The sequence below is a fragment of the Morone saxatilis genome, unplaced genomic scaffold (assembly GCF_004916995.1).
Source record: "Morone saxatilis isolate NCDOM2014 unplaced genomic scaffold, NCSU_SB_2.0 Contig18, whole genome shotgun sequence".
Taxonomy (NCBI): domain Eukaryota; kingdom Metazoa; phylum Chordata; class Actinopteri; family Moronidae; genus Morone; species Morone saxatilis.
Window position 1 is genome coordinate 15,133,402 of NW_023339740.1, and position 14,042 is coordinate 15,147,443.

Below are 14,042 nucleotides of genomic sequence, written 5' to 3' on the forward strand. Positions count from 1 at the left end.
CCTACTGTATGGAGAGAGAGAGAGAGAGAGAGAGAGAGAGAGAGAGAGAGAGAGCATCATCCTCCAGCCTCCATCCTCTGCTCCTTTTGCCTTCCTCTGAAAAGGGAAAACCCCCTCAGCCTCGACTCTCTGCTGCAAGAACCACGGACCTTTTTAATTCCTGGAAACGTGTCGTCTGCTTGTTTGTTTGCCATGAAGACGGAAAAGCTCGAAGAGGTTGAAATCTGCAGAATCTGGTTCCCGGATACGAGGAATGAGGGGTTTCCTTTATCCAGTTTCCCAGCAGCATGGACAGGTGTATCGACCACAGAGCCAATAAGAACCATTCAATTCAACTGCAAAATGCTAAAAAATCCAAACAGTGAACTTTGGTTCTCTCCTCTGCGATGCACTTGTCTCACGTCGACTGTTGTGAAGTTGTTGCATTTAACGCTGAGGCTGCACTATACAACTCTACACGCTTGATGTACTGTATTGTCTCCAGTTTCCATCCTGCACACGCAAAAAAAGCGTGAAAGCGTGTTTTTTTCTACTATAACTGAAATGTGACCATGTAGTGCACAAGAATGTCTTCTTTTAAAAAAAAAATAACATATAGATTCAAATATGAAGCGCAGAAAATGGAGATTCATAAAATGGCTCTGTGGGCGATAATGAGACTGCAGATATTTGATGAAGACTTGCGCACTGCCAGCAGCACAGTATAAAGGAAGAATACAGTTTAACATGGGAGTCAGTTGGGTTTGTGAAGACTCAGATTACAAAACAAACAAAAATACATGTGAGTGAGTAAATCTATGATTGGCTGAAGTCCAATAATCGATCACTTTGACAAATGACGTCATGTCACTCAACTTTTTGTTTCCCACGTGGGCCCCTGAGATCATTGTAGGAACTGGAAGTGTAGTGAGTTACTAAAGGAACAAGCACTAAACTCTTCATAAACTGTACGAAGACAGAGTTTCTGCTTAGTGCGCCATATTTATCAGTGCTTGCTATTAATAAATAAAAAAGAAGAAGAGCGCAGCCATCGTCCTGTAAACTACTTTAAACTGCTGATTAGGAAGCGATAATGTTGTCAAGGCAGCGGGCGGGTTGATGCACCAGTCCGCCACCATCACCGCCGCCGGAACCGTGTTTCCACTTGAGGCTTTTATTAGTTTAGTAATTGGATCGTACATCAAAGTTGTGAGGAGCCTGTACTGTCTGGGACGTGCCGATAAGGTGCCTGCATGTTGGATGACGGACAATATCATTCGGTCTTTCCACTCATAGCGCGTCCTCCCTCAATGGTTTAATTAACTATCGACTGGAAATAAAAAAAAGCAGCTCTCTGTCACGATACTGAAGGAAGTCTTCTGGTTCTGTTCGTCTGGTTCTGCTTAAGTGTCCTTGAGCAAAGGGGGTGTGTTACCTCCTTCTGGGTCGTTGCACCAGTCTCAGCCGCCTGATGGCATGAGGATACAAAGCACGTTCTCCATTTGATTGGATCTCTTAAATAATGTCATGACCTCCACCCACACAGTGGAGCAGGTCAAATAAACACAGAGTATAATGGTTTGATATAGTGTATCTTGATGCCTGTTTGTGCTTGTGTGATATATTTATTTTGGTGCATGTGAACGGGTCCCAGCAGCTCCCATAGTGAGCGAAACATGTAATGATCTCCTGAAGACCTATAAAAATACATTAATTTGTGTTTGATTTTTTTCAAACAAATAATCTAAAATTTATTTTTCTTCTCCCTCTATGAAAAATCCACAAATTATGAACAAGATGTCTCCTGCTTCATAAAAAGTCCATTCTCAGGGTGTGAAGAGGTTTTCCACATCACACTTGTGGTAAGTTGCATACTGTACCACGATTGGCTTCCAAGCTAGTTGTGATCCTCATTCAGACGTCTTAAACTCAGATTTAAGGAAAGCGGAGGCAAACTTCCTCCCCTCTGCAGATAAATGTGTCTAGAGTCAAACTCTGCACATACATCATTCTGCACAGTGAGGCTTCAAACAACCAAGAGAAATAACGATAAGCAAAACACATGTTTGAGTGAGTTGCTGCTGAAAGTGGCACACGTTTCAAGGAAGACTGTACACAGGGAGAACTGTGTTATTATACAGGTTTCACTGTTTCACTGGGTTTCATAAATTCTGCATCAAGCCTATCTAGGTGCTCTCCATGGTGCTGAACTTCACGGTGCAGTTCAGCACCTGTGTCCGTATGTTTATTAGTCACACTTAAAGTTTAAGAAAAACAGTACCAACCTGGCCAACTTACAGGCCTTTTTCTGGGGCTTTCATACATACTTTGGGGTTGTCATGGAGATGGATCTGTTGACATGCAAGCTCAGTAGCTGTTATCATTTAATCCATTGTATTTAGTGGATCTTTCTATCTTTTTTAGTTTGAGTTGTTTAGTCAAACTGCTAAACTATTTTTTTAACTTAACTTTTTTGTTAATGTGTAGTTTTATGTGTAAACAGACAATGTTCAGCCTTCTAAAAACAACGACAGTGGGTCATTTACAGGTTTTTTGTTTTTTTTTTACCAGTCATGTATCATTTAAAAAAAATCTAACTTAAAGGTATTGTTCTAGACATAACGCTTTATAATCAGAGCCAGACTGCTTTTATCTCTCAACCCAAACAGTTGTAAGTTAATCTCTGTCTCTGTCTTGATTTGATTGGCCATAAACCTCTTAAAAGGTTAAACGTCGGACATCTGTTGTCATGTTAAGTCCGGGGGTTTAACCTCACCTCATTCCCTCAGCAGTGAGGGAATAAGTCGATTTAGACCACCTACAACAGTCAACTTATTCTAAGTGAACTGAGACTGCATAAAGATTATATCCCACCTTAGTGTACCCTATATTGTTCACCAGTGTTACAGCCATTGTTGCCTTCATATGTTTACAAAACTGCTGTCAACAATCATAAATTACAGTATTTAATGGTAAAAATTAACCATTCACCATGCAACAGTAGTGTACTGTAGTTAGTTTAGACTTGACCCTAAGCTCCAACCATTGAAAACACTGTCAAAGTGAACTTTACATATCCTTTTGTTGTCATTATCATGTATTGAACTCATCAGTGTGAGTTTTTGATAACATGTTCAGTAGCAATTTATTCATAGCACATCACAGTGATCCGGAGTCCAGACAGCACATTACATTGTGTACGTGAATAAAAGCTTAACCAAGTTACTCCACCATTTTGAGAATTAGGCTGGGGTCAAATGGGATCTCGCTGCAGGAACAGGGACTTGTCTGCTTGTCTTAAACTGATCCATAGAAAACATTGTTACTGTAACGTTCTTCGTAAGACAAAAGGGAAAAGTGTCCATTTGGGTTTAAATCTTCGTCCAATGTTTCGATTCATATGCAGTGCAGATAATGTATATCACTGCAGGGGAGGGACAAAATAAACAAAACACCTCACAGCAAGTTCACATTGTTTAATCTGTTGCAGGTTACATGAAGCATAATAGTTTACATTGTTGTTTAGCAGATAAGACATTAAGTGACTGCTATGTTGCAATGTGGAGGGCTGAATCATCTATAACCAGGTGTACAAGCTGTATACTGGGGTTTAAATAAGGTATGAGTTGTAAGGTATAGCAGGGCGACTTCTTTGAGCCCCAAGATTCTTAAATGCCTTTAAACTGTACAATGAATCTTTCACACACACTGATACATCCACACAAACAATACAAACAACTAAAAACCAAGGTGTTCATTTTAAATCTGACAATTAAACATTTTCAGCAGCCTTTTCCACATATGTCTACTGTACAAACTTTTTACAATTATTGTCATCCACCACATTGTTGTCATTTTGCACTCATGTTTGACAGTAGGTCTAAATCATTCAGTTTGTCATTATCCACATTTGTGTTGTAACATCTGTTGTTCTTACGTGTGCTCTATAAATAAGTTGACCTGACTTCATACTGACACTGATTAAACTTTCACTGACCCCTGGTTTGTGTGGGGTAAGCAAGAGGGGGAGAGAGAGGGAAAGAAAGACATAGAGAGTGAGAGAAAGAACCAGAAAGAGATCATCAGCCCTGAGCCAGTCTCTACTGTAGTTACTATATGTTGTGACACACTATTTCTCAGACAGCTAAACCTACAGCCTCTTTATCCCTCTGAGAGATAGGAGTGGTCAGAGAGTGGTTTTTTTTGCGCATGGTTAGCAGACTGATCCTGGTGAGGATAACTGTGCACTTATTCTGTATAAGTGCCTTTACAATCAAGCAAAAGGTGAGGGATCAAGGATCATCATTTGGAGGAATTACTCTTTGTTAAGTCCTGGTCTGGAGTACTTATTCTTAGGACATGTAATCTCAGCTGTCACACTTGGACGGGGAGTTATTGAACATCTAGAAGCTCCAGGACAAGAAGAAACTACCCCGACCACTTTTTAAAGCTTTGCATCCATGCATCCATCTGTTCTTTCCCCAAATGCTTCCTTCTACCTGGGCCCACATGGGGAGCCCCCTCTGTCACGTACAGGCTTCATCATTCTCTCCATCATTATGGCCATTTTCACCGGTCCAGCCATCATATTCAACGGTACAGTGATCATTGTGTCCCTAATGCACAAGCAGCTGAGGCAGCCACTCAACTACGCTCTGGTGAACATGGCTGTAGCTGACCTGGGCACAGCCATGACTGGAGGGGTGCTGTCTGTGGTCAACAATGCCCAGGGGTACTTCTCCCTGGGAAGAACAGGCTGCGTGATGGAGGGCTTTGCAGTGTCCTTGTTTGGTGAGTGAAAAGAGGAGCACAGTAGAAGTTAAGTAGTGTTTTTAACTGCTTTTATTTTCTACAGAACTATAGAACAACATGAATATCCTTTCTATGTAAAACAAACTTTTCATAGGATGGCAGGTTCCTCACTGTGTTTATGTAATTTTCATGTAATCACAGAACAATATTCATTCAAGTTATCAGGCACTTCCCTACCTCTCCCGAGTGTCCACCTGACTATGCTCCCCCTCACCTGTCCACAGGCATCACATCTCTGTGCACTGTTGCTCTGATCGCAGTGGAGAGGATGTTTGTTGTATGTAAGCCACTGGGGCAGATCATTTTCCAGAAAAAGCATGCAGTTGGAGGTATTGCCTTATCCTGGTTGTGGTCCCTCACATGGAACTTACCCCCGCTGTTTGGCTGGGGCAGGTATGAGCTGGAAGGTGTCGGGACTTCCTGTGCACCAGACTGGCACAACCGGGACCCTCATAACGTCTCCTACATCCTGGCTTACTTTGCAGTGTGCTTTGCGGTACCTTTTGCCATTATCTTGGCATCCTACACGAAGCTAATGTGGACATTACACCGGGTGAGCATTTATACACTTGTCTTTAGTGGTGGAAAGTAACTAGTACATTTACTCAAGTACTGTACTTGAGTACAACTTTATGGCACTTGACCATGAATATGTCCATACTACAATATAAAGTGAAATATTGTAGTGTTTATTTCCCCATTACATTTATCTGACAGCTGTAGTTACTAATTGCTTTTCAAATTAAGATGTTACATCTAAAAACATTTGTTAACTTATAAAATGCACTGAATTGTTAGAGATGAGACCTGTGGCTCCCAACCGTACAAAAAAGTCTTGAGGAACTATGTCACAATTTATGTCTATGATTTGTTAGCAAGTCCATTTCCCCTCTAAACTATCCCATGGTTTTATTCAGATTATTATTTGAGACCAAAAGAGGTGAAATAATCCAAACTTAAAATAGAAGAAAGTCAAAGCAAAACAACAACAAAAAACAAAACACGTTTGTGTAACAGAACACTTTATCTTTTAATCCTCTGGAGGAAGGCAGAACCCCAGGTCAAGAAATACTGGACCAAACTACTTAACTAGATATTTAAATTTAGTTCTACAACAGTAAAATGTTGCTTACTTGTTGCCTCAGGAACAATATAGTAATGTCATATATAATAATATATCACTCACTTTTTAATGTGAAGCACATATTCCTAAAAATACTTACTTAATGTACTTACTTAAGTAGGATTTTGAATGCAGGATTTCACTTGTAATGGAGTATATATACATTGTTGTATTGGTACTTTTACTCAAGTAAAATAGTATTTTGTCTGATCATAGGACAGCTGGTGTATAGTGTAAAGTATGTGCCTTTTGTAAGTATCCCTGGTTTATCTAAGAGTCTTTTCAATGGTGTACTGTGCTTGCAGTAGACAGGAGACATGAGGACAGATTAAGGGTTATGGCATGCAACAATGGCAGCCTGTCAGTATCAAACCAAAGATTTACCACAGTCATGTGTTATAAATGATCCAATGGACCTTCTAACTGTTTACATTCTGTATTACAGGTATCAAAGATGGCCTGTTTGGAAGGTGGTGCAGTAGCTAAAGGAGAAATGAAGGTGGCGTCCATGGTGGTCCTGATGGTCGTGACGTTTCTGATCAGTTGGATGCCATATGCCAGCCTGGCCATGCTGGTAGTCTATAACCCTGATGTGGAGATTAACCCACTAGTGGGCACAGTGCCAGTTTACCTGGCCAAGAGCAGCACTGTGTACAATCCTATTATCTACATCTACCTTAACAAACAGGTACTGGAACACTACATAAAGATCATAATAGAATTTCTATCCGGATCTGATGAAGAAATTGTTCATCACATCTCAGCTCTAAAATACTACTCTGTTTTGGGTCGGCAGCACCATCTAGTGGTTTTGATAGACCTTGTCTTGGTATTCAGTATAGGAATGTGGGTTTCTGTTCGAACTGGGGGTAAAGACAACTAACTAAACTAACTAACTTAATGCAAATGTAACAATATTGCTTTGTTATTTAAATATTATCATGTGTACATTTCATATTCACAAAACCAAATTCATAGTCTAATAAAAAATTCTTAAGACTAAGGAAAAACAAAAGGAGTGTATGTACATTACTATATTATAAAACGTTGTTAGTCATCTGAACACTTTACTTCAGCCCACTGTCAGGAGCCAACATAGGCACTATATAAACATTAAATAAATTATGTATAACACACTACGATGTAGTTGTAAGCAGACATGCCCATTTTAAGAATTTATTCAGTATTTGTCAACAATTATAACGTCTCCTTTAAAGACATATTACATACTACTACAACTATGTAATAATATTTCTGGTCACAACTACATTATAGTATTATAAAACATTTATGAAATGTTTATAAACTAGTTATATATGATAAATATGGGGATTAAAGAAAACTGTCAGGAGACATTTTTTTAAGTTATTGTTAAATTTGCAATATCTTTAACATTATCTTAGAATTTTAGTTTTATATTTATTGTACTTCTATATTATGCATCATATATAATTGACAATAATGCACCTTGTGCTTGCTGCTGAATGATGTCTGAATGTTTGTTATTACATTAAAGAAAGAGACGATATATTTTGTGTTGGCTGAACATTTTATGCAATGGCTCATTTTGTTTTCCGCAGTTTCGTAAATATGCAGTGCCCTTCCTGCTGTGTGGGAGAGATCCCTTGCTGGAGGACGAGGATGAGACGACAACGACTGTGGAGATTTCAACCAACAAAGTGTCGCCTGCCTGAAATGTACACACACCTACATGCATCCATTAAAAAGCTTTTGGCGTGAAATGTGTATAATTCAGTTTACACATACTTTTTGTCACCAGTCATTAGTTAACTATGACTACAGTGTTTTAATATTTCTGTTTTTTTAAACTGTGATTGTATCACTGTAATCACTGTATTGTGATTTTATAGCAGATAGGACGAGTTCTTTAATGTCATAGGTATAGAGTTTGTGGTGGTGAAAACAGAGTACAAATAAATGAGAAAAGTAATTCAGCATAAGTTTATTCAATGATGATCAATAGAAAATAAAATATCAGTATCGATTCAAATAAAGTCAAGGCCAACTAAAATCAAAAATACAAAAAAATGTATTGATACAAAACCTAGAAGGTTATAGTAAAGCATTTGCTACTAAGAGAAATGATGTTTACTGAATAAAAACATTAAGGAGCAAATATCAAGACTTTCAAGTAGAGAACATTACCATGGGTCTTTCCATACTTTTGTACATATTTTACATTATCTTCTATTTTAATACAGCTTTCAGAACATTAATAGTTGTAATAGTAATTATAATCATAACAATATGAAGAAAACTAATAGAAACGTTCAAATCAATATGTGTTTCTCTGTAAACAGGTACTTTACCATTTTATTTTTTTCCCTACCTGCGAACAGAGAAACAGTGCACCTTGAAATTATTTTTTAATACACTTTCATTCCCAGCATTGTAAGGTGAGGTGTAAATGACAAATATAGATTCCACTAAACCATACACACAGTCACAAAAAGTACAAAATTGTCTCACCTTAATACACAAATCTGTTTAGAAAAAGGAGAAACAAAAGCACTATACAGTTACTTGTGCAAAGACAAACAGCTATGTGCTAATATTTAAATACCATTGGTATAGACTGAACCAAATCAATATTTTCTTTTTTCAGGAATCCCTGACATGAGGTAAAAGTAAGTTCTTTTCATCTTTAGTTTAACACAACTTTTAAAAGTGTTTACAAAATAATGCATATCTTCAGTTCATCAGTACTGTAATTGCTACGAATAGTACAATGTGCCTGTTATGTGCATTGGTCCTTTTATATGACAGTCATCAACAAAAGGACTAGAACACATTTTTTTTTTACTCACAAACAATTCAAAGAGCCCTTTCAATGTGCACACAAAATGGAAAACCTACACTTTCATGACAGTATTCGGTTGAATTAGAGTACAGTACGCACTCACCTACAAATCAAACACTCATGAACAACAGATCACATGAACCCTAAATATCCTTGGTGCTAATTCAAACTCTCCATGGTAATGCCTGAAAAAGCCCACTTCAGTTTATTTAGTCTAGTATTGTAACAGACCAATAAATGATAGTTGATAAAAAGATATTTTGTTGTGTTCCAACTTGTGAGCTTCAGTTGCTCCTTTTTATGCAACAAGGGTTAGTTTCCCCCCTTTTAGTCTCATTAATAAATATCATTAGGGGAAAAAACACAAAGTCCAGGTTCAGCCATACCTAATCCCTTTCAAAGACTCCACTGTGGGACACTGTGACAGACAGTAAATTGAGACAATGATATGTTGTCACTGTTGCCTAACGAGGTATTCTGTATGCAGGAACCAGGCAGGCTGAGAGAGAAAGGGTCGGGGGATTAGTATTGCTTTGCCTCTCTCCAGCATCCTGACATCAGGACACCTTCTGTCCTTCCATCTAAAACACACGTTGGACTGTTTCTGACCTTTGGATGTGTGCATGTGTCTCCTGCCACCACAGGCTTCGAGGCCTCACACACTACATGAAGGCTAAGATGTGATTGCCAAGATTCAGTACAAAGGTTTAATGGAATTACAACCATGATCAACGAAGAGTATGTCATGGATAATCCCAGCATGAATGAATTTATCCCTGTTATTACCATCTATCATTTTTCTTTCTTTCAGCAGCAAAAAGGCATTTCAGTAGGGGCTGACGAAACCTAGGTTTGACTCTGAAACCAACTAAAAAAGCAGCATTGTTAATGCACTATGCATTTTAAATTCTTGTGCATGCCCTGCACAAAATATGCAAACAAATGTGGTCATCACATCTGTATAAAATTTCAGCACTGGATCCTTGAGGCTTGCCTTCTAAAAATGCTCCTTTAAAGGGGGCTTAACCTTATGCAACTGGTGTTGGTTTAATGAAGTAACACATGTACTCCTATGCTAAGAAATCAAAGCCATTTGCATATCTTGTGCAGCAGTGTTGTCACACAAGCAGAACCTCTTAAAAATGCTGTTTTTATAGGCAAAATAAAGGGTGCATATTAGCAAAAAAATAAAAGGCAAATGAACATTAAAATATTGTACCTAATAAAATAATGCAAGTCTGCTTTTATAGCATAACAGGAGTCACAAGGGTCCATATTGCTGATCTTTTAAATTATACATAATTACAAAATATAGAATCTCTTTACAAAGTTCCTTTTGTTATATAATACAATTTACAGCATATCAACTATGAAATATTAACCAGGCTATTCTAAAATTTTAAAATAACCTGCCTGCTAGTGCATTTATCACAAATGCTTTTGTCGCTTCAAAAGTACATATCTCAAGTTGAATGATGCTATAAGTAGGACAGTTAGTTCCTGCATAATCTGGTACAACTCTACTGGTGCTCTTCACTTTTTGACTCAGCTGTAGCGATCGTTAAACGGTCTGTAATGACAACAAAGGGATCAATATATACTAACGACTACGGGAGGAGATATGCCTTTCTATGCTTGCATTGAAAACTTGCATGATATGCCAAACCTTAATAAAGTGACCGAGGTAATGACATCGTACATCTGATTGTCATCACCCTTAAAGACCCGCCCTAGAGAGTATCTCACACCTCTGCCAATTGTTCCATCTTTCACTGGCATCAATGTCTTCATCTCTGATTGGCTGCAGGCTGAACCAGTACGTCAACTCCAGGTCAAGGCCTTTGACAGAAGGGTGCAGTCAGTCCCTTTGTGCTCAGCAGGGATGGTATCTGGCTCTGTCCTGTGACCTCCTTTGCTGGCAGGTGGAGAACAACTTAAATGAACGGGACTAATGTGTCTCTCTGCTATATGCCTTTTCTCTTCAATGTAAAAGGCACTTCTTTTGGTCGGAGCCAACAGATGCATTTCTTTTTTAATTTTCACTGATTTAGTCTGACATGGTTCTAATTTGCAGATTTCTCCAGCCACTGCTATAAAGTTGTGATGCAGATCATCTCATCTGCCAGGTCCTCCTCATAAGGAGCTCTTGGTTCTGTTTCTGGCTCCTCATCGCTGTAGCTGGCTGCTGTGTCCTGCAGTTCATAGTCCCTTGGAGTCAGAATGGGGAACACGTTGACCCCGTTGACGACCGGGGCCATCCCTCCGTTCAGCAAGTGACTGGCTGCACTCTCCATCTCATCTATCGTCATCTCACACGCATCTGCTATCTCGTGCTTTGTGGCAGCGACGAATTTGGGGTCCTTGGCATATCTCCCAAGCCCTTCTGAAATCAAAACCTGCTCAAGAGAGGAAAAAATATGTTACTGTGAATCTTTGCAATCTTGTTTTACTTATCTTGCTTGTCATATTTTGTTTTGTAGCACATGTCTAAAAATTCCCTACATCCCAACCAAGCCTCTAACTCACCGCTTCCACAAGGCTGGTGGCGCTGCCTCTCTTCTGGTGGTACTGGTTATGGTACTCAGGCGGCACCTGCAGGTGGATGGGCGAGTACGTCCTCTGGGAGAACTCGGGGTCATCCGTGTACCAGGAGCTCTTGCGCACAGACACTTGGCTACTAGCAGCGCTCTCCCTGTGTGGGTGGTCCACACGGATGAGAGGAGTGTAGTATGGTGACTGGTCTTTACTGGCCGGAGTGGCAGGAGGAGTGGCCCAGGAGCGGGTGGAGCGGGTCGGGGAGAGGCGGTGGGCTCTGCTGGAGTCCAGGCCTGCTACAGCCATAACCTGACGGGTCAAGAGACACATGATACAGACTTAATACACAGCCACAGGGAGTTGTAGTAAAGTCAAGTTGTACTACTCTACTCAAGTGTAGCTACAACTACTACTGTTACTCCAGGAGGATATGTGCAAAAATATGAGAGGGAAATATGATAAGTCTGTTGACTGAACATGATCAAAATGTGACACAGTGTTCAAAACAATGTGAGTGAGCAAACAGTACATGTGAGACATGTGCCTGTGTTACCTGGTGCTGCATAAGGTGCAGTGGTAGAGCAGTACGCTGATGTGGAAGCTCGTCCTGGCTACTTTGTCTGCGCAGACACTCAAAGTTGAAGGATGGCCTCCTGTTACCTGAATGAGTCAGGAGGGGATCAGTGAGTGACCTCATGCAGGAAACTTTAACAGCACATGCAATATTGCAAAGCATTTAAGGAATATGAAACTTGGTGAGTGAGTAAATCATACAGTGAGAGTTAAATGTATTGGTATGAGTGCATTCAGTAGTTTTATGAAAAAGAAAGCTGTTTTATGGCTTATTTTATCCAGAGCTGCATATGTAATGCAGTCTACTAGCTAGGGTTATAGCTAGCCTAAAGCCTTATGCTGAAAATGATGTACAAAAACCAACAAAAGAACAAATGATGATGTATTATTATCTATTTGTCTATATTTCTTTTTATTTGCTGATATTTTCATGTATTATATTCAATTAAGCTCTACTCTGACTTCATAACAATTATATTTTTGTTGGTGTTTTTTTACTGGTAAAGCTGTTTATATATTTAATAAGAAACACACGTCAGCTCAAGGTCTATACTTTCTACCAATGCTTGGATCTGTTGTGACTTGTGATATTATGTTGCCAAGCAAGACAGTGTTGTATGTGAGTTTACTTAAAATGTATTACTTGGAAAATTCAATGTAGACATATACAGTATAAGATAGACATGTAACTCATGCTGCTGTATACAAGAATGTAAGATACCTTGAGGTGTGGCAGGAAGCAGCCGTCTCTTTGGTGACCTATGTGAGTCGCGGTAGAGAGGCTGCTCATCATCGTCATAGTAACTGTCAGGGTGATGGTAACCTTTGGGAGTCTCATACTCTGTGTCACTGTTCTGATACCTGTTAACATATAGAATAAAGAGTATGTTGGAAGGCAAGGGTTTGGCACACACTTTTCTAAAACCCTTTACATTTTATTAAACGTGTTTCTTATTCTGAGCAGGATACAACTGCACATAAGATTGCTACATAAGCTCAGTTGACAGTCAGAAAGAGTAATACCTGTCCCCTGACAGCATACTGTCGTCTTCATAAAACTCCTCTCCACTGTAATACTCCCCAGAGAAGCGGTCTTCATCAAACTCCTCCTCCCTGCGGATGGTAGGGTGGCGTCCATCCACTCCGTGGGACCTGTTGAGAGGTCAGGGCACAGGGGTCAGAGCGTGAACACTGCTGCTGTTCAGAGGGGTTACTAGAATAGGGTCATGCACTGCCATGCAGACGCAAGCCTCCAGCGATGCAACTGACCACCCTTATAAATACTAACCACAGCCAAACCAAGACAACAGGCAGAAGTTTTGGGCTGAAGAGCACCACTGCCATCTAAACGTCCCACTTTGAGGTCCTCCATTATGATAATTAAAACACAGATCTCTTCCAGTTAGGAATCATGAAGTAAAATAATTGTGAAACTAATGGTGGCAAATGCAATTTTTCAAAACATTCTCATACGCTTCCTTTTTTCAAGCATCTGGGTCCTCCTTCAAAGCAAGCACGTCACTTTGATACATGCATAAAGCAGGGCTGGTCTCAGTGATATGCTGGCCACTAACATTCACATTATTTCTGCTTTAAAGCATTGACACTGCATCATTCCAGAGGCAGATGATAACCAAGACAAATGACTAGCCAGCATATAGCACATAACACTGACTTAGCAAAGATGCAACCATTCACCGATCCATAACCCAGTCAAAATGAAACAAATAAACTAAATAAAAATAAAGTCCTTCTTTTGCTGTGATGAGACATACTGCTGGAGCCAAACCTAGAAAAACAACATACCTAACATAGGCCTCATAGTAGCGCCTTCTGTCCAAGAAAGCAGAGGGATGGTTGAGAGAAAGCATTTTGGTTAGGAAGGAGAAAGGGAGGAGAGAACACAGAGAAAATGACGGAGAAAGCGCAACATATATATCATACAGTATATGAATCATATACAGCATTCTCATATATATGTATGAGGAGGAGAGAGCGTGATGGCGGACATCGACTCCACTGTGGGTTGACAATTCCATTTTCTATTCTTAAGATAAGAAGCAAACATCATTCCTCTTTTGTAAAGTGGCAGCAATGAAATTGTCCCCCAAACTTATTGGGTACTAAAGAAAAACAAGCCCAGTGCTAGAGTGACTGACTAAAACAGAGCATGGGAAATCAGGAGATAAGTATACTATT

At 39.6% G+C, this 14,042-nt stretch overlaps 2 protein-coding genes across 2 annotated transcripts in view; one reads left to right on the forward strand and one right to left on the reverse strand.

Annotated features, from left to right (window-relative positions):
- The first annotated feature begins 4,439 nt into the window (after window positions 1-4,439).
- Window positions 4,440-7,608, forward strand: LOC118328126 (parapinopsin-like). The gene is made up of 4 exons (XM_035661731.1): window positions 4,440-4,770; window positions 5,016-5,344; window positions 6,360-6,602; window positions 7,495-7,608. The coding sequence occupies exons 1-4, from the start codon at window positions 4,440-4,442 to the stop codon at window positions 7,606-7,608; spliced, it is 1,017 nt and encodes a 338-aa protein (XP_035517624.1).
- A 323-nt stretch (window positions 7,609-7,931) lies between these two features.
- The window catches only part of cacna1da (calcium channel, voltage-dependent, L type, alpha 1D subunit, a), a 58,690-nt gene continuing 52,579 nt past the window's right edge, over window positions 7,932-14,042 (reverse strand). Inside the window, exons 42-47 of the mRNA XM_035662634.1 lie at window positions 13,650-13,676; window positions 12,867-12,995; window positions 12,565-12,704; window positions 11,824-11,930; window positions 11,262-11,579; window positions 7,932-11,131 (exon numbers count right to left, since the gene is read on the reverse strand). Of these exons, the coding sequence (XP_035518527.1) occupies window positions 10,826-11,131; window positions 11,262-11,579; window positions 11,824-11,930; window positions 12,565-12,704; window positions 12,867-12,995; window positions 13,650-13,676 (1,027 nt within the window). The 3' untranslated portion in view covers window positions 7,932-10,825. The remainder of the gene's footprint in view (window positions 11,132-11,261; window positions 11,580-11,823; window positions 11,931-12,564; window positions 12,705-12,866; window positions 12,996-13,649; window positions 13,677-14,042) is intronic.

Coding starts and splice junctions, on each gene's coding strand:
- LOC118328126 (XM_035661731.1), top strand. CDS start 4,440: ATGCATCCATCTGTTCTTTCCCCAAATGCTTCCTTCTACCTGGGCCCA. Junction 4,771..5,015: donor CTTTGCAGTGTCCTTGTTTG/GTGAGTGAAAAG, acceptor ACCTGTCCACAG/GCATCACATCTCTGTGCACT. Junction 6,603..7,494: donor ACATCTACCTTAACAAACAG/GTACTGGAACAC, acceptor TGTTTTCCGCAG/TTTCGTAAATATGCAGTGCC.